General features: G+C 39.8%; 1 protein-coding gene across 1 annotated transcript; it reads right to left on the bottom strand.

Moving 5' to 3' along the window:
• Nucleotides 1-5,317: 5,317 nt before the first annotated feature.
• LOC119485525 (NACHT, LRR and PYD domains-containing protein 12-like) lies at nucleotides 5,318-19,240 on the bottom strand. Its single transcript, XM_037765170.1, has 9 exons — nucleotides 19,102-19,240; nucleotides 14,331-15,945; nucleotides 12,034-12,378; nucleotides 10,904-11,071; nucleotides 10,636-10,806; nucleotides 10,215-10,430; nucleotides 9,173-9,346; nucleotides 8,776-8,949; nucleotides 5,318-5,926 (listed from the first exon to the last, which is right to left on the bottom strand). The coding sequence occupies exons 2-9, from the start codon at nucleotides 15,926-15,928 to the stop codon at nucleotides 5,911-5,913; spliced, it is 2,862 nt and encodes a 953-aa protein (XP_037621098.1). The 5' UTR covers nucleotides 15,929-15,945; nucleotides 19,102-19,240; the 3' UTR covers nucleotides 5,318-5,910.
• Between the last annotated feature and the right edge of the window lie 845 nt (nucleotides 19,241-20,085).

Raw genomic sequence — 20,085 nt, 5'->3', positions numbered from 1 at the left:
TTTCATTTGGTTAAATATTAAATAGCAACATATCATTTATAGTTAATCATGAAATCGAATGTATTTCTGCTGAAGGAGACGGAGCACATTTTTAATATCACTCCTGGTGAAAGAATGATGATACAGTATATTTTTATTAAATCACATCTCTGTGTTAGAACTTTATAATAATGTCTGATTTCAAAGCAGCTTTAGGAACTTTATCCAGCAGAAATGATTCATTCTTTCAGGGTGTTTCTTCAGAATGCCTTCCTATCTCGAGCACAAGACTTGAGTTGAGTTGCACACGGTAGAGATGGTGTTTACATACAGAGACAGAGGATCGCTGTTAACCGGACACTAAGGAAGTCACTAAAACTGTCCAACAAGCATTTATGTACCTGTTTGTTGGTCTGGTTTTTATTTTTTAGGTAACACCACTTTATCATTGTCAAGCAAAAAATGATGTATCTATAGGAGCAGTATTCAGAGATGAATAAAATGCAATTTTTCATTTTTCATGTTGATTTTGGAAATGATAAAAAAAAAGAGTCTTGTGAAACTTGCAAAGCAAATTCAACCTACAATTAATCATGAATATCTAATATTTGATGCAGATGTAAAAACAAAAAAAAATGGACCTGATTGGCTTAGGCCATCTCAACGTGTAATTGGTTCATTTTATCATCTCATTTTCTTTATGATTGGTTATTGAGAGTTACAGTTAATCAAAGGTATTTAATAACTCAACTATTATGTAAAAAGAAATGCAATGTTGTGCTGCACCTTTTACAAAATTCTCAGTAGCTATTTCTATGAAAATGTAGCAGCCATACTGCAGCATCCGTACTGTAACACAAAAATATAATTACAAAAACAATCAGTCTGTTCTTGTTCGGTTGGTCGGTTAGATTCTACAACAAAAAAAGAGTAAATTGATGAAATTCTGAATGTTGACTGATAACAATATCCATATCAACATCATTTTGCTTTTTTTTAAAAAAATGTATAGTTGTTACGGGGGTTGTTACTGGCTCCTGCGGTCTGCATGTCGAAGTGTCCTTGAGCAAGACACCGAACCCCAAGTTGCTCCCCGGGCGCTTTACAGCAGCCCACTGCTCCTAAAAAATACTTAGGGTTATGGGCTAAATGCAGAGGTCAAATTTCATGTATGTACCTGTATGTATATGACGAATGTTATAAAGGTTTAAGGTTAGAATACCTGTGTAATGTAGATTCATTTTCACATCAGACTTTGACTTGTGCTCCTCTCACTTTGGGAGATTAATGTTCTTTTTTACAAACTGGTTTTGGATTTTAGACATAAAAGTCATCACAGTCCTACGACACTGTACTTGAGTATGTGCTGTTACCACATGTCCACAAGGTGGCGATAGTAGACATATAATAGTCACCAAAAAGCCTTTGTTGACTTATATTGCAGGAAATCCCTGTTTGAACTGTATTGTATTGATAACTTTATTATCAGTTAATAACTAATGGGGAATTACAGCTTGTGTGACCTCTGCTACTCGCAGTTTATTAGTTACATACAAATAGATCTGATAAAAGCCTCTGACTGTGTGACTTTATGACAGATGGATGGCTTTGGATGAAAAATATATAATTTTGTTACACAGATAACATTTCAGTGAAAATCTAAAACAGGTGTAAGGTGATCTATGGGTATGCAGCGTCTTTTTTTTCCATGCTCTTTTGCAGGTGGAAAACAATGGTTAATAAAGTATTGACACAATTCTCAAGCTTTCTCAGTAAAGGGGAGAGCGGGGTCGGTTGGGACATCAAATAACCTTCAGTTACTCACAGACTGCTTGAACAGTAATGAAAATCATTTGATCCCTGAACAGATACAGGTGTCTGCTGACAATTTATCATGTTTTTTTGAGCCAAACCCAAACATGAAAGCACAATTTTGTTAAAGGTCCTATATTGTAAAAAGGGAGATTTTCAGGTCTTTTACATTATAAAGCAGGTTTAAGTGCTATATAAATACTGTTAAACTATCAAAACGCTCAATATACAGAGAAACACACACAGCCTGTATTCAGAAATTGTGCGTTTGAACAAGCCGTTAGGATTTCTGTCCATTTGTGATGTCACAAATATACAATATTTAGACGGTTTTAAACGTAAACATTCTAAATTTGTCCCAGTTAATTTCCTGTTGCAGTGTATGTGAATAACATCAGCTGACAGGAAGTAAACATGGACCCAAACTGTTGCCTAGCAACGCAATTCCGTTGCAATTCCATTGAAATGCACTAAAACAGAGCATTTCAGACAGAGGGTAAATACAGGTATATTCAGACAGACAGGATGAGGAAAATTAGTTTTTTTTAACATTATAGCATGTAAACATGTTCTATTAGAAACACAAAATACAAGTATGAACCTGAAAATGAGCACGATATGGGATCTTTAAGCGTACAAGGAGTGCATTTTCTCAAAATTCTGCCTCCCCGGGACGGATGGGACACCTTGTTCTGGGATAAAAAAAATATATAATTGAAATTGAAAAATGTACTGTCTGAATTTGAACACCTTATATTTACAATGTCACTTGTTCACACATTGCTTTGAGAAAAAAAACATTTGTAAAATAATCTTTTCATAAATTACTGAGATATAGAATTTAGCAAAAAAGGGTTTCTGACCAGCTGTCACTTGAGTAAACATTCACGCAGTGACTTCACGGTGGGTTTGAACTCCTGTACTAGCTACCAACTAAACTTCAGACAGCTAATACTAGCATCATCTGATTGGCCAAAAAATAAGCTTTCAACATATGTTTTTTGCAAGTGACATAACTAAAAACGATATGGTAGAAGAAAAATAACAAAAGAGCCAAACATTTACTTAAATGCTGTATATTTCAAAACTGTGAATAAAATGTGAGGAATAGGACCTGTATAACCAAGTGAGAGCTGTGTCCGTATACTCGGCACAAAGTCAAACACGTTTCCAGTGGGTGTTGGCCTCCGCCAGGGTTGTTCCTTTTCCACGATCCCGTTTGTGATTTTCATGGACAGGCGAGTGTCCGGTTTGGGGACCTCAGAATTGCGTCTCTGCTCTTTGCAGATGATGTGGTTCTGTTGGCTCCATCAGACCGTCAAAAAGCAGGATTATAATACATGCTGATATTACTACTATCTAGTGTGAGGGGGTTTTCTATGTTGCGCTGCCTGTGATGTTCTGGGACACACGGGACACTTTATTTACCCATCAGGTGTGCAGATATAAAAGTCATTAAAGGGTTCTTCCACTAAAACAATTCACCAAGTTATAGGTGTAGGAAATGTCTTTCAAGATACCAGCTCTTCCTTCAACCCCCCCATGAATGTGAGCCAACAAGACTTTGGATTTACAACATCCCACAAACAGCCATGATCGAGATAAGAAGATCCCTTTTCTCCTACATGGCCACTAACCAAAACACCTTTGACCCTTCACGACATCCAGGAGGCAGCAAGATGGACAGACCAATCACTCTCCAGAGTGAGCTGTTAGTACCATTCAAATAACCATTCCCTCCACCATAGGCCATCATAAATCTCCCTAAAAGCCAATCATTCACAGAAACTGGCTGATACCAACTTTAATCCCACTGAGGACTCTGATCTCTACTAAAATGTATTTTTTTTGTCAAAGGAACAATTAATATAGTGTGTCTATACAGTATAACGATATTCGTTTGCCTTAGTTAGACTTTTATTCCACTGCCTTTAAAGGTCCCATATCGTGCTCATTTTCAGGTTTATACTTGTATTTTGTGTTTCTACTAGAACATGTTTACATGCTGTAATGTTAAAAAAAACACTTTATTTTCCTCATAATGTCTGCCTGAATATACCTGTATTCACCGCTCCGTTTTAGTGCATTTCAACGGAATTGCAACGGAATTGCAACGGAATTGCAACAGAATTGCGTTGCCTGGCAACAGTTTGGATCCATGTTTACTTCCTGTCAGCTGATGTCATTAACATACACTGCAACAGGAAATAAACTGGGACACATTTAGAATGTTTACGTTTAAAACCGTGTAATGGTTTAAATATTGTATATTTGTGACATCACAAATAGACAGAAATCCTAACGGCTTGTTTCAAAAGCACAATTTCTGAATACGGGCTGTGTATATATCCCTGTATATTGAGCATTTTGATAGTTTAATAGTATTTATAAAGCAGTTAAACCTGCTTTATAATATAAATGACATGAAAATCTTACCTTTTACAAATTGGGACCTTGAAGCTAGGATGTGTATCATTAACACAATTCCATCATCTTTGATAACACTAAGGCCATGTTTAATACCATTCTGTGTGTTAAGCTCTCACAATGCAAAGCTAATATCAAAAATGCAAAATTAGAAATCATGCATTTGGCAAATTGTAACATTCTTGATTAAAAGAATAACAGCATTCAAGAGCTGAACACTGACTCTGTCTCCCTTGATCTCTGCAATCCCTGTGATTGTCCAGGATATATCTTCTGGGTGGGCAGATCAAAACTTTAAAAGGTCTCATATTGTAAAAGTGAAATTTTCATGTCTTTTATATCATAAAGCAGGTTCAAGTGCCTTATAAATACTGTGAAAGTATCAAAACGCCCAATATACGTAGAAATACACGCAGCCCGTATTCACAAATTGTGCGTTTGAAACAAGCCGTTAGGATTTCTGTCCATTTGTGATGTCACAAATATACAATATTTAGACCATTTCAGTTTTAAACATAAACATTCTAAATGTGTCCCAGTTTATTTAAGGTCACAGTGACCTTGAACTTTGAACTTTGACCACCAAAATCCAATCACTTCATCCTTTAGTCCAAGTGGACGTTTGTGCAAAATTTGCTGATGGCGTACCCCAGATATCACGAGAATGGGAGAGACGTGAGGTCACAGTGACCTTTGACATTTGACCACCAAAATCTCATCAGTTCATCCTTGAGTCCAAGTGGACGTTTGTGCCAAATTTGAAGAAATTTGCTCAAGACGTTTCTGAGATATCACGTTCACAAGAATGGGACGGACGGACGGACATACGGTCAGGTCGTGTCTAGAAGGGAGCCCGCAAACCGCGAAGCTCTTCTGCATGGCCACTTGATTCAGGCCTCTGAAAAGGCACAAGCGCAAACTAAAATTCTCTGGCAGAGTCGGCCATGCTTAAACTACAATGCTTCTTGTGGCTCCATGGATTTCGCGCGATTTCTCAGTTTGCAGGATCCCTTCTAGACACGATCCCAGACCAGAGCCACTCCTTCCGTTCTACCTTTCACAATAAAAGCCCTAGACATAAAATATTCACAGACGAGTATTTCGGATTTTTGTGTCATTTATTCGTCATGCCCTCGGTGTGTAAAGGTCTCAGAGGCCAAGCACAATGGAACAACATTCACCCCATCCTAGTATCATGTATTAGTGTCATGTAGTATTTGTGCCTGTACTAACATAATAATAATACAACAAAAAAAATACTGTAGAACACCGTAGGCACATATTTTAAGAGATATATTATTTCAAACAACATCATACATTTCCTTCTCACTTTTCAAAGATTATCCGAACTTCGTAGTGCTGTGAACTGCAACCTTAGAAAACACATGTAGTTTAGAACAAAGGCACTGCATAAAAAACTAAAAATCATACAAAGTAGAAATAAAAAATAAACCAGAAACACATCTTTGAATTGCCAACAGATTTTTGGCTTTAAGACACATTTTGGGTATATAACATCTTTTCTGAAAATATTCTTTAAACAGTGTAGATAAAGCACGTGACGTTGCTACAATATGCACTGAAATACAAGGACCTTCCAACCATGGAGTTGATGTATACGTACGGTCTCACAAATGTGAGCCAGTTTGAGCTGCATGTATCCGTCCTTATGTCTGTTTTCCTTCGGTCTCCTCAATCTGCTGACGCACTGAAAGATAAGAAATATGAAAACAAGGTACATGAATGCTTCTGGGATTAAAGGTCCCATAATGTAAAAAATGAGATTTTCATGTCTTTTATATTATAAAGCAGGTTTTAAGTGCTATATAAATACTGTTAAACTATAAAAACGCTCAATCTACGGAAAAATACACACAGCCCGTATTCAGAAATCGTGCGATTGAAACAAGCCGTTAGGATTTCTGTCCATTTGTGATGTCACAAATATACAACATTTAGACCATTTCACGGTTTTAAACGTAAACATTCTAAATGTGTCCTAGTTCAGTGGTTCTCAAACTGTGGTACTGTGAGCTGCTCTCTGTAGTGGTACGCGGAGGAATCTCTGAAATATTTCTTAAAAATTAATAAGAAATAGGGCTGACCCATAAATCGTAATTTCATCGCCATCGTGATATGAACATGCGCGATGAACACATCACAAAAGACTGTGGAATGCGATGAATCAAAAAAATCATTATATTTAGGGATGGTTAACACTTCAGCCTCTCCTCTGATGCACTGTCGGAGCTTTCCACTCACATCAACACACAGTCAGTCAGTCTGTGAACAGCTGATCAGAGAGGCCGTGGTGGAGACAGTTACAACTACTTGTTACTGTAAGTTCAATAAAACTTTGCAAGTCTAAAGCCAAGATACTTTATCATTACACCTGTTCAACAAGCATAAACAGGATGAAACGGCTAAAGTAAAGCAACGTTTCAATCTGCTCTGTAGGCAGTCTCTCATCCACTGCCGCTTTAGACATGCGCAGTGCGTTAGCTCGGCGGCTAACAGCTAACGGTAAACACGTGTAAGTTATTTAGCTGAGTTGTGACTGACTTTAGTTCCCTCTAGTGAACAGTGATCCAGTGTTCAGTGTCCGGAGAGTTTATTGTTAAGGAACGGAAGGCGTGAAGCGGTGATGCGCTGCAGACTATGAGCCTCAGTGTTATTAACTTATTATCTTCATAAAGTATCATAAACCCTCGGCTACACAAGACTGAAACTAAAGCTGGCAGTAGACTGTGTAGTCTGACTGTTAAGGTTAGTTTGTCACATATCTTACTAGTAAACTCATCAGCTGGCTGAAACAAAGCAGCCTCTCTTCCCCTCTATCAGCCCTGATGTTAGCTGCAGCAGAGGGAGGAGGACAGGAGGACAGGAAGAAAGACTGATACTGATTGAAGTCTGTGTTCTTCAGTCTTTATAAACTTCACTCAGTATTTTCATGTCAGGAATATGATTTATTTTATTAACAATTTAGATTGTTTCCAGTGAGATATGAAGGAGTTTATATGGTGGCTTTGCTGTTGTAAACATTACTGTTGCTGCTCTAGAAACAACATTTAGCCTAGTTATATTTAAAATACAGTATATGTATAACTAATATGCACACAATATTTGTTTATTTATCCCAAGTTATATCGTCATCGCAATATTGAACGGTGTTATCGCACATTGCAGATGTTCCTCATATGGTGCAGGCCTAGTGTGAGAGGCTGCCCCTTGCGTAGTATGAGAGTTGTGTGGAAGAGTTTAGGTGCCAGTTCTAGTGCTCCCCCTTTGTACAGCGTGGCTGACAAAAGTCAACAATAAGTATTATTCTTAATAGGAATAAATTTGCCTCCTGCGTGAACTGTGCATTGCTGAATAGGGTAGGCCCACGCTACTGTATTTAAACATCGGTCATAATGGTGGGACTTGGAGAGACCAATATTTTCTGAGGTGGTACTGGTAAAGTTTGAGAACCACTGTCCTAGTTTATTTCCTGTTGCAGTGTATGTAAATAACATCGGCTGACAGGAAGTAAACATGGACCCAAACTGTTGCCTAGAAACGCAATTCCGTTGCAATTCTGTTGAAATGCACTAAAACGGAGCGTTTCAGACAGAGTGTGAATACAGGTATATTCAGACAGTGTGAGGAAAATAAAGATTTTTTTTAACAATACAGCATGTAAACATGTTCTAGTAGAAACACAAAATACAAGTATGAACCTGAAAATGAGCACGATATGGGTCCTTTAAGTCTGAAAGTGAGTAACTACAGCTGTCAAAGTTAACGCGATTAATAATGCGTTAACGCAAATTAGTTTTATCGCCACTAATTTCTTTAACGCACTAACGCAACTTGCGATATCGATCTTTCGGAAGTTCGCTCAAAGCTAGAGTAAAGATACTGGTATATGAAACTAAAAAACATAAGGAATCCATCGGTACCAACCATGTCATACTAGCTTGCCGCGAAGGAGGCTAAATAACGATCCAAACTTACGCTAACTTTTGACGAGGAAAAACTGGCATGGCCATTTTCAAAGGTGTTCCTTGTCCTCTGACCTCCAGATCAGTGAATGCAAATGGGTTCTACGGGTACCCACGAGTCTCCCCTTTACAGACATGCCCACTTTATGATAATCACATGCAGTTTGGGGCAAGTCATAGTCAAGTCAGCAAACTGACACACTGACAGCTGTTGTTGCCTGTTGGGCTGCAGTTTGACATGTTATGATTTGAGCATATTGTTGAATGCTAAATAGAGTACCTGTGAGGGTTTCTGGACAATATCTGTCATTGTTTTGTGTTGATTTCCAATAATAAATATATTCATACATTTGCATAAAGCAGCATATTTGTCCACTCCCATGTTGAGAAGAGTATTACATACTTAACAAATCTCCCTTTTAGGTACATTTGGAACAGATAAAAAATGTGCAAAATGAAATTTAATAATTAAATATTTGAATCTATTGGCAGCCAAATGAGTAACACTTCATGCAGTCAGAACTGTACTAGTCTTTTCAGACCTGATAGGAAAATCATCAATATCAGTACTCACTCTATGGTATGTAAGCAGTATTTCTGGTTCTTTGTCAGTTCCACAAGCACTCTGATTGCTGAGTCTTCCAGATTGTTGCCCATCAGATGCAGCTCTGCCAGATATTGGGGGTTTGACTTCAGGGCGGCGGTCAGGAACTGAATGCTCCTCGAGCTCAGACCACAGCTCCTCAGTCTGGAGAGAAACGTCAGTACTTGAGATGATACCAGCTCACTGTAAGCCTACAATATGTACACCACTGAGGCTGCAAAGACATATTTGGAGATAACCTTACTACTTGTACAATATGTTAAAATATGTTACCGTTTTATTAAACGTGTTTTAGAGGAATAAAACCTTAAATATTTGGAAACACTGTGCCAATTCTTTAAGAAGTAATGAAAAAAAAAGAACTTACGACAACTTCTCAAGTTTACTTTGAGGGCTTCTGAGTCCCACACAGAGTTTCTTCACTCCCTTATCCCGAATGTCATTGCCCGACAGGTCCAGCTCGCTAACGACACTCTCCTTTGACGAAAGTCCTGACGCGAGCTCTGCACAACAGGCATCAGTCAGGCTGCAGTGACTCAGGCTGAAACGGAACATAAATCACATTATATCATACTGTTCTTCTAAAACGGGTCAGCAACCTTTACTATCAAAAGAGCCATTTTAAGCAACAAAAAAAAAAAGAAAATCTGTCTGGAGCCGCAAAACATTTGATCATTGTGATGAAGGTAACACAGTTTATAGTCTAAGTATATAGTATATAAGTCTAATGCAGTGAGGGCCAAAGAGCAAATGTACTACGGAGTATTAGGGCAACAATGAGGGAAAAAATATCTGAGATTTCAAGAATAAAGTCATAATATCACGAGAATAAAGTCATAATATTACGAGAAAAAAAGTCGTAATATTACGAGAATAAAGTCATAACTTAATGAGAAAAAAAGTCGCAATATTGCGAGAATAAAGTCATAACTCTACGAGAAAAAAAGTCGTAATATTACGAGATTAAAGTCATAACTTTACGAGAAAAAAGTCGTAACATTACAAGATTAAAGTCATAACTTTACAAGAAAAAAGTCGCAATATTCCAAGAATAAAGTAATAATTTAATAAAAAAAAAAGGTGTAATATTACGAGAATAAAGTCATAACTTAACGAGAAAAAAAGAAAATAACACGTAAAATTACTACTTTATAATATTATGACTTTATTCTCTGAATTTCAGATTTTTTTTCCCCCTCAATGTGGCCCTAATACTCTGTCGTACAATAGACCTACAACAATGATTCATAAAAACGAAAATGTAAACAAAAAACAGTTAAAAATCCACAAGGAGCCACTGGAGAGGGGCTAAAGTAAGGCGCATGTGGCTCCGGAGCCGCAGGTTGCTGACCTCTTTTCTCACATAACATTTGTGTAATTTAAGAATTACATTTATGAGAAAGATTTACTTGAGAGTTTTCAGATGGCTGTATGGATTCGTCAGTCCAGCTGCGATTTCTTTGACTCCGTTGTCTCTGAAGCAGTTCATGCTGAGGTCGATGTCTTTCAGCTCCACTGCCTGCCAGTCTGTTTTTTGCATCATCCCGCTGTAGAGCTGGGAGACTGAACACAGCACCTTCGCCAAATAATTGCAACCCGTACCAGTGATTCCACATCTTGAAACACTGAAGGGAAATAAGCATTTTAATCAGTGGTTTAGGGATATTAAGTTATCACTACGTGAGCATTGAATAATGCAGAAAAAAAACATTCTTACAATCATTTGAACATGCTGAAGATAGCAGTGAAAAATGTTATTCTTCTATCCTAGCATTTTTATTTCAGTCAATGAGTAATCAAAGGAGAAATCAAAGAGCAATGCATGCTTACTTGAGTTTTTCCAGACTACACCATGCGTACATGCCTTGGCAGATGAGCGCAAACCCTGCGTCTCTCAAGTTGTTGCTGCTCAGATTGAGCTCTACCAGAGTGCTGTTTTCAAACTTCAGAGCTTCCCCGATACTTCCGCAGCTTAACACAGTGAGGCCACAGTGGTACATCCTGCCAAAGAGACACAATAAGTTACTGGATTATTGATATCTATTCATTTATGTTGACAAGCATGAAGCTGAATGCATTTCTATAAGGTCATGCTCACTCCAGCTTCGTTAGCTGCGATATATCACTTTTCTTAAAGAGCTCGTTGGCCCCCTTGTCTCCGACCATGTTGATGCTCAGATCCAACTCTTTCAGGCTGCCGGGGTTCTTCTGCAGAGCTGAGGCCAGACAACAGCAGCCCTTGTGCTCAATGTTGCACTGTGATAGTCTACAAAAAAATTACACAACAAAATAACAGAAATGCTTAATGTATAGAACAATTCAATAATAATAAAAAGAACCTGTCTATAATCATCTCATAGAGAGGCGAAGTCCCTCCCCTTCCAGTGGACCCCATGGGACCTTATTTCTGAAAAAAATATGAACAGTAGTCAATGGCGAGACATATTTTTTTTGATCCTGATTTAACTGCCACATGAATCACGATGTTTGTCAATTTAAAAGATAATTTTGCAAGTCAAGAAAGCGACAGTTTGTCTGGGTATCATATAGTTTTGTGTGAAACCGCTCAGTGAACTACATCTCTCATCTCGCACAATATACGTCACCAACACTAGCTAACTAACTTGTTCCAGGTACAAATTAAACGTTATCTGACCTGATGTGTTTTATCCAGCGACACCTGGTCTTTTTATCAGCCGGAAAGAGAAAAAATGAGTAAGATGGTGAGTTCATCCCAGTACGAAACACAGTCATCGTAGCTTAAGCGAGAGAGACGTCACTATGTGACTTTTGGGTGTGTCGTCTTTGTAATTACGTATTTTCACAGTTTTGAGACTTTCTTGACTTGCAAAATAATGTTTTAAATTGACAAACATGATACGTGTGATTAATGCGTCATGCTATATGATATATGATATTTGCCCCTCGCCGTTGACAACCGTTCATATTTTTTTTCTGAAACAGGTCCCATGGTGGTCCACCGGACAGGGCGGGACTTCACCTCTCTATTTAGTTTGAGCTGCTAAATTTCGAGATTGCTTTGTTTGGGCCCCAATTATGCAATTCTTTTGATATAAACTTTTTCTTTCAACTGTTACAAATAGTTTCATTTTGTGTGCAAAAAAAACATGTTACGCTAGTAAAATAAGGAACATTTTCATTGTTTTGATATCAATTTCATATCAAGAAAAGGGAGGGGACTTGTAAGTTCCTCCCCCCAACACTTACTTGAGTGTTTCTAACTGGCATTCAGGAGATCCCAAACCATTTGCAAGATGTCTCAGTCCGTCATCTCCTATTTCGTTCATGCGGAGATCCAACTCTTGGAGTTTTGGGGACTGTCTCAGGGCCGTGGCCAGGTATTTACAGGCGTGCGAGGTCATCCCACAGGCTTGCAACTTCACTGTTTTCAGACTGCAGTTTTGATCGCTCAGCCCCTCCACAAGTTCCCTGACTCCATTGTCACTGATGCTGTTGTATCCCAGGTCCAGCTCTCTCAGGTAGGACTCTTTTGTGCTCAGGACTGCTGCTAAGGCTGAACAACACTTATCTGTCAGGTTAGAGAATCGTAGCCTGCCAGGAGAAGGGACTTAATGAGATTTGTTGTCATTGATATAAAAAAAAAACAGCCTTAGCCTTTAATAAACAATACACACAACACAAATTGTAGCATATAATAGCAAATTAATTTTCACCTCGTATTACTGATTTGTTCCTAGCGCAAGAATATGAACACTGACACGTTTTCTTTTGTTTTGGGACTGTCTTCCAGCTCATATAAAAATGAATGAAGATATAAATGTAACAATGACTAGGGATGAACCGATACCGATACAGCATGACGTTAACCTCTCGTCACCATCTTTCGGGTCCTATCGCACGCGTTCACGCTCCACCTCCCCGGCGGTGCGGGCGAGACGGGCCGGTGGTGCGCCCGACCCCGCGGTGCCGGGATCCCACCTTAGCCGGTGCACGTCGGCCCTCACTTTCATTGCGCCACGGAGTTTTGCTTGCACCCTCTGACTCGCGCATACCTTAGACTCCTTGGTCCGTGTTTCAAAACGGGTCGGGTGGGTTGCAGACATCGCTGCAGACCACTGCCGCCTTTTACGTGGGCCGAGCCCCGCCCTGGGGACACCGCTGGGCTCGACACGGCTGGTGACACTTTGTCCACGGCCCCGGGAAGCACCTTCGCCCCGAGCCTTTCCAAGCTGACCCAGAGCCGGTCGCGGCGCACCGCCTCGTATGCGGGACTCCCCAGTCTGCCTTGTGTCGCTCACAACCTCCAGCTGGCTGTAAACGAGGGTCTTTTGGCACAGAGAAGTACTCGTATGGGAGCTTCCGCTGAGTGCACAACAGCCGTGCGCAATTTGAGACAACACAACCCTGTAGGAAATCACACACTACGCAAGTAAGTACATAGTGTGCACAGCGTACTTCATGGAAGTGTGCTAACAGAACTGACACCCAGCTATAAGGCTCGTTCGAGATGAGCCAGGCCTACGCAGAATCGATCACCGGCGATCGGCGCGCAATGCATGCCGGTTACATTTGTGTACGACTTGATCCCGACTTGCTCTGACGTCATGCAAACGTGGGCAAAGATGACCTCACGGGATCGAGGCGGCCGCAGTTTTTAGAGCCACGCGCCGCACTTACTCTCCACCGATTGCAAGACCCAGGACATTATGAGAAACGGCTGGCTGATGCTTGATCAAAGTGCTGATTGGCTCTTAGTTTTGACAACAAACGCCACGTTTTGTAGAGAATACTAATTTTCTGTGTAGGCCTAATTGTAATAGGCTGTTTAGTACTCGATTGCACTACTAGTTGTGCAATGAAGGTTTAATCTGTTAACAAGCATATCTTGTGTGACTGATAATAATAATAATAATAATAATAATAATAATAATAATATAGCATATATCAAAAGGAGCAGCAATTACAAATCAAGGCAGACATAAAAAGAATAAAGGATAGAATACAATGCCAAATACACACACATTTCCACATAGGCCTATATGTATATTTACAAACAAATATAAATAAATCTGAACGTGATCAGCAAACTACAAGTAGCCTACAGATCGGATCAAACAGGATGTAACTACTTCTGTGACTTCATTTGTGACTTCCTGTAAATTCAGTCAAGGCTGCTGGAAACTGCTGGGAACCTGATCTGATCTGCCGCCTGATCTCGTCTGTTTTCCAGGCGAGGCGCAGTTCATCTCCAAGCAGCCTATGGAGTGTTGCAGTCAACTTAAAGGGCCAGTAAGCCCAAATCACAGTTACTTGTATTGGTACTGTACCTAAGCGGTACCTCCCAATACTTTTGCCACCACCCAAATATGATGGAAATTAAAAATATATTTTTTGCTGATTTGGGTAGGGTGGACCTTTCAAGCACTTATTTTCAAATGAATTCTGCTGGAACAGATAGCCAACACAACAAAACTAATGTCCAAATATTTATGGAATGTATGTATATGAATGACTGAGGCTGAATCCAATGAGTGCAAACTTACATGGCTTTCCTGGATTTTAAAATAGCGGGTAGCTGCCTGAGGAGTCTTTCATCACATCTCGTGGACACTGGCATCTCAAAACTATCTCTAATCCCTTCAAAATTGAACGTCCTTTGCAACATGAAGTTCCAGTGCATTTGTGAGAAACCATGGATTGGAGAGAAGCCAAACTTCAGAAAGAACTTGACTTCAGTCAGTAAAGCCTGGCTGTCGTACTCCCTCAGACAGTGGAACAGACCCACAGCGCTGTAAGACAGAATGTTCTCCAGGATCTTCTTCTTGGTATACTCAAACAGCGGATCAGTGGGCTCCAACATGCCGCGTTCCTTAATGAGGCCAAAGATGAAGCGAAGAAAGACATCCGATTTTCCCTCAGCACTCTGCAGCGCGTTGTCCACCAGAAAACGACAACGGTTAGACCAGATACGACCTCTTTCAATATTGTCCAGTTTAGCAGACGCAGCAAAGAACTCCTGAATGCTTGAGTGACCAAAGCGAAACACGGTGGTGTTATGCAGCCCCTTCTCTTCTCTCAACACAAGTGGGCACTCTTTGGAGAAAGTTGACGCTTCCTCAACACTTATGTCACTCTCTAGAAGATCAAGCTCATACAATACATTACCCTCTCCCATATGAAGCAGGGCGAGCTTTTTTAGCTTGGCGACAATGTCTGAGTTTGATGCTTTGACCAGATTTGTGTAAATCTGGGTTAAATTCAGGGGATTGATTTTGAACCCATCATGTGATTTTAGATGATCCTTCAACACATTTGCCATGATGGTGCAGATTGGAGGAATCTGACAAAGGAAGTTCAGACTCCTTGATATTTTCACATGGTCGATTGCTTTGTTGGCCAGATCATCATTTCTGATAACCGTCCTGAAGTGCTGCTCCTTCTGTTCATCACTGAACCCTTGAACCTCAGTCTCTTTAAGCAAATAGCAATCAGGGATTTGTGTTGCCGCTGAAAATCGGGTCGTTATCCATATATGAGCATTGGGAAGTAAAGTCCCCCTGATCAGATTGGTCACTAGAGTATCCACAGTGGAAACCTCAGTAACATCACTCACAGTTGGACAGCTGAAGTTCAGTGAGAGATGGTACTCATCCAGTCCGTCGAGGACAAACCACACGTTGTTTTCATTCAGGCTGGAAATGTCAAGCTCCTTCAATTCAGGGTAAAACATCTGGAGAAGTTCAATTAGGCTCAATTTGCGTTTTATCAAATTTAACTCCCAGAACGTGAGAGGAAACAGAAGCTGGATGTTGTGGTACCCTTTCCCTTTGGCCCACTCGAGAGCACAACTCTGCACCGTTGTGGTTTTTCCAACTCCACACACTCCTAAAGTGATGACTGTTCTTTTGCTGCTCTTGTGTTTGCAGTCGCACGATAAAATATCTGCGAGCGGCACGGTTTCAAAAAGAAGCCAAGTATGGAGGTCAGAGTTGTCAACATATCTTAACTCATGCTGGTGCAAATTAGATGAGAGAGGCCGATGGCAAAGTCTTGGAGGAAGCAATGAGTTTTCAGAGTATGCTTCATCCAGTTTCTGATATTTGTTCTTCAGTGTGGTTTTCAGATAATTTTGGAGACCCATCACAGAGCCAGTGGTTCCTGAAAAGATGTGAAGATGGTGATTGTAAAACACAAATGTTATAACTTAATGTTCAGCTACACAACACAGCAACAGTTGTCTTGGCTGCAAGAATCTTATTTGTTATCAAATGAGGAGGTTAAAGGTGCTCAATACAGAATTCAGAGCATATCTATTGCCTCCATATGGTTCCCAACATGTAGACAGCTGAGCCGGTGGCAAGCAGCTAACAGTGCAAACAACAGCAGCAGTGCTGTCAGAGCTAACAGTGTTAATCTGGGGGCAAGGCCTATGGAAGGAGGCTGGCACACGTGCGGACATGGATCTTGGGGTATGGGGTATAACACATGCGCAGTGTAACTGGAGCTGCGGTCATGCGTTGCGATTGGCTCAATTTCAGCGAGTATAGACCAGATTTTACTGCACATGTGTTATACCCCCAAAGATATGACGCGTTGATGACACGTGACCCAGCCTCCTTCAATAGGCCTTGCCTCGGGGGGAAACCAGTGGGTGGGGCTACAGTCCCACGACGACTCTGTGGGTCGGGACGGCGCTATCAGTGGTAACCGCCGTATGAGAGCAGTGCATCGGCGGCCATTAGCTAGCCAGTGGGGCACAACAGAGAGACTCACATGCACTAAAATGAACACGTGGCCGGCTCAGCTATGTAAACAAAGAACAGGGAAGCTCAGATCACAACACACACAGAGGGAGAATGACTTCATTCTCTGCTCAGGTAGATATTACTCCACTATATCTTTACATAGACAATAGTGGTTTGATGCTAGAGTAAAGTGGCAGTAGGCAGAATATTTTTTGGCAAAAATTCCATATAACCTTTCAGTATATTGTAATTCAAGTGTTCTAAGTGAAAACTAGTTGCATTCAACCCAAACTCACCTCCCAGTATATTTAAATATATTTCCATTGACAAAACCAGTGTTTGTGACTTTTCCCTTACTTGAATAAACAACAAGATTAGCCTAAATTGTATTGCATGTTGCCACATCATTTATCAACCGTTAAACACAGCAGAAGATTAATTTGAACTAGTGGATCCCTGCACAATCACAGCCAACCATGACATATATGCTTTTGGTCCATAAAGAGTATCACAGCCTTTTAGGATTGATTTGGCTCAGCTTCCACAACAACGTCTCACTGTGCAAAACTCTAAATGTAGCCAAACTGACTTATTCAATTCTTATCTTTAAAGGTCCCATATTGTAAAAAGTGAGATTTTCAGGTCTTTTACATTATAAAGATGGTTTAGGTGCTATATAAATACTGTTTAAACTATCAAAAACGCTCGATATATGGAGAAATACCCACAGCCCGTATTCAGAAATTGTGCTTTTGAAACAAGCCATTAGGATTTCTGTCCATTTGTGATGTCACAAATGTACAATATTTAGACCATTACATGGTTTTAAATGTAAACATTCTAAATGTGTCCCAGTTTATTTCCTGTTGCAGTGTATGTAAATAACATCAGCTGACAGGAAGTAAACATGGACCCAAACTGTTGCCTAGCAACGCAATTCCATTGCAATTCCGTTGAAATGCACTAAAACAGAGCGTTTCAGACAGAGGATAAATACAGGTATATTTAAGCAGACAGTGTGAGGAAAATAAAGGCTTTTTTTTTAACATTGCAGCATGTAAACATGTTCTATTAGAAACACAAAATACAATTATGAACCTGAAAATTAGCACGATATGGGACCTTTAAATAATAAATTCTCTGCTAAGTGCAAAACACAGATCATGAAACTTCATCTTTGCATAAAGCATACAGATAACTAAATCAATGAGAGACATATTTACAGCATTTATCCTTACTTTAATATCACTACCCTGGTCAGCAGCATTGCAACATCATTGTTTCATTAACCCTGCAATACATTTCAAACGTATGGCAGAAGTGGGAAAGTTAAAGTTAGTTTGGTGGCTTGAATACAAACACACTTTTTGGTAAAACAGAGGATTTACTGGAGTGTGAATCAGGTTATGTATAAAACATACAGCATATTCAAACAATGAAATTTCCAAAAGTCATTCTTAGGCTACTCTTCATATTGGGACTTGTTTCTCACTGCTGTTTGTTCAACAGGGCGGGGGGAATGACAGTTCAGTTTAACAGCATTATTTGATAACTGACCTCTTATTTTAGGTCGCAGTGATGTTCAGAGATACAAGTTGTAACATTACAAGTTGTGATGCTCGAATAAACTTACTGTCATGTTTAACCTACTTTAACCTACTTGGAAGACACATACAGTATACTATATATTATATCATATGTACAGTATATATTTTTTTATATTTTATCAATTTTATTCCATACATTTTGGATTCTTTTCTACATGGGCTTCTAAGCCCTATCTACTCTACTGCTTGTGGTCATCCACGTGCACATGTATGCATGAAGGTATGTGTAGGCTACATTATGAAATGTTGGGTGTCACTTTTGACCAAGAAATATTGTGTTCATTTAGAGTTGAGTCTTAATAAATGTGTTTTTATCCATGTGAAAAATGACTGAATATGAATTATTGTCTTTAATGCCCTTTTTCTCAAAAGTATTTGATGACAGTCGAACTTTGAAAGAGCATATCTCATCGAATATTTGGCGTAGATAGATAATCTTGGCATTGCCATAAAACTGAGACTTTCCTCTGTACAGTTAGACAGAAAACTCAAATGTGTTTCTGGGTCAAAGTGACTCAAATGATGGAGCAGGTCGCAAATATTGGGACTCGTTTCTCACACTGCTGTTTGTTCAACGGGGGGATGGCTAAATGAGAGTTCAGTTTGACACCTTTATAGTTTGACATCATTATGTGATAAATGATGTCTTATTTAACGTCGCAGTGATTGTTCAGTGATACAAGTTGTAACGTTACAAGTTGTGATGCTCGACTAAACTTACTGTGTCATGTTCAACCTGCTTTAATCTACTTTAACCTACTTTGAAGAAAACGAAAGTAGTTATCAGGCATTTCCTGAGAGCTGCTGCTACGTTAGCAGCTCTCAGTTAGTGTGTAAAGTTGAGCTAGCTACCGTTGATAGCTGACGTTAGCTGCTACAGTAGTAGAGTAGCGTTGGCTGCTGATGGCGTTACGTTAGTTAACTATATTAAGCGACTACTTGGTGTAACGTACTGTACTTACCACAACAGCCGAGTGGTGGACCTTCCTCTGCAGACAGACAGGGAGACGAGACGGTAACGGGTCCACTATGGACATGTCAAAGACAAGTCAACGAAAGAGGAGCCAGAAGTAACTAGTGACGCTGCTGAATGCTCAACTAATGGGCAAGACCAGATTAAAGCCAGGGTTGGAAACTAGCACCAGCCACCAGTTGAATGCTGGTAAAATATAAAAGTTTCTGCTACATTTGCTTCACTCACCAGCCAAAAACAATGGTGATCTATAGAGAGACTGGCAGATTTTGGAATCCATAAGCCACAGTTGCAGGTGGACAAAAAAGTTAATTTCCAACCATGTTAAAGCTGCAGTAGGCAGTATATCTTTGGCATCATTGGGCAAAAAATTCCATAATAACCTTTCAGCATATTGTAATTCAAGTGTTCTGAGAGAAATGTAGACTTTTGCTCTGTTTTCAGGCTTTAAAAAATCTTTTAATCAGGTCATTTCAGAGAGGGAGAGAGAGCGTTCCTATTGGCTGTGCTCCGGTCATGTGACCGATACTTGGCGTTCGTTCAAGCCATCTCAACTTGATCTCAACATGGCTGCCGGGTCACAACCTCTTTCTCATTTTACAGCTAAACCGTACACTACAAGATGATTCTGAAAACATCTGAGAGATATAGGCATTACAGTAACAGAATATTGATTCATATTTGATCAGCGCTGCCTAGTTTGATCGTTTGGTCGGAGTTCGCGAGTGATTGATAGACAGCAGATGGACAGCAGACCTCAGATCAGCTCTGACTGCTTGTTTTCCTCCAGTCTGTGAAATCTTGCAGATGCCATTAGGAGCAGCGGAGGACACAGAGGCACATGATTTTTTTCAGGTTACCTGTTTCATGTACTACTGTCACGTTTTATAAAAATAACTTTTTTTAATCATATTTGCTCCAATCTCACCTACTTCAGCTTTAAAGCTGTATTAAAATATAGGCTAAATTAGTT

This window comes from Sebastes umbrosus, chromosome 3 (genome assembly GCF_015220745.1).
Source record: "Sebastes umbrosus isolate fSebUmb1 chromosome 3, fSebUmb1.pri, whole genome shotgun sequence".
Classification (NCBI taxonomy): Eukaryota; Metazoa; Chordata; class Actinopteri; order Perciformes; family Sebastidae; genus Sebastes; species Sebastes umbrosus.
The sequence above is the reverse complement of the archived record's forward strand: the minus strand, read 5'-3'. Positions and strand labels throughout refer to the sequence as shown.

What these genes read in the sequence shown, in the direction of transcription:
- LOC119485525 (XM_037765170.1), bottom strand. Translation starts at nt 15,928, where the DNA reads ATGGGTCTCCAAAATTATCTGAAAACCACACTGAAGAACAAATATCAG. An exon ending in TGTAGTCTGGAAAAACTCAA is followed by an intron (nt 10,431 to 10,635) that starts GTAAGCATGCAT and finishes ATTTCCCTTCAG; the next exon opens with TGTTTCAAGATGTGGAATCA. An exon ending in AGTAAACTTGAGAAGTTGTC is followed by an intron (nt 8,950 to 9,172) that starts GTAAGTTCTTTT and finishes GTTTCTCTCCAG; the next exon opens with ACTGAGGAGCTGTGGTCTGA.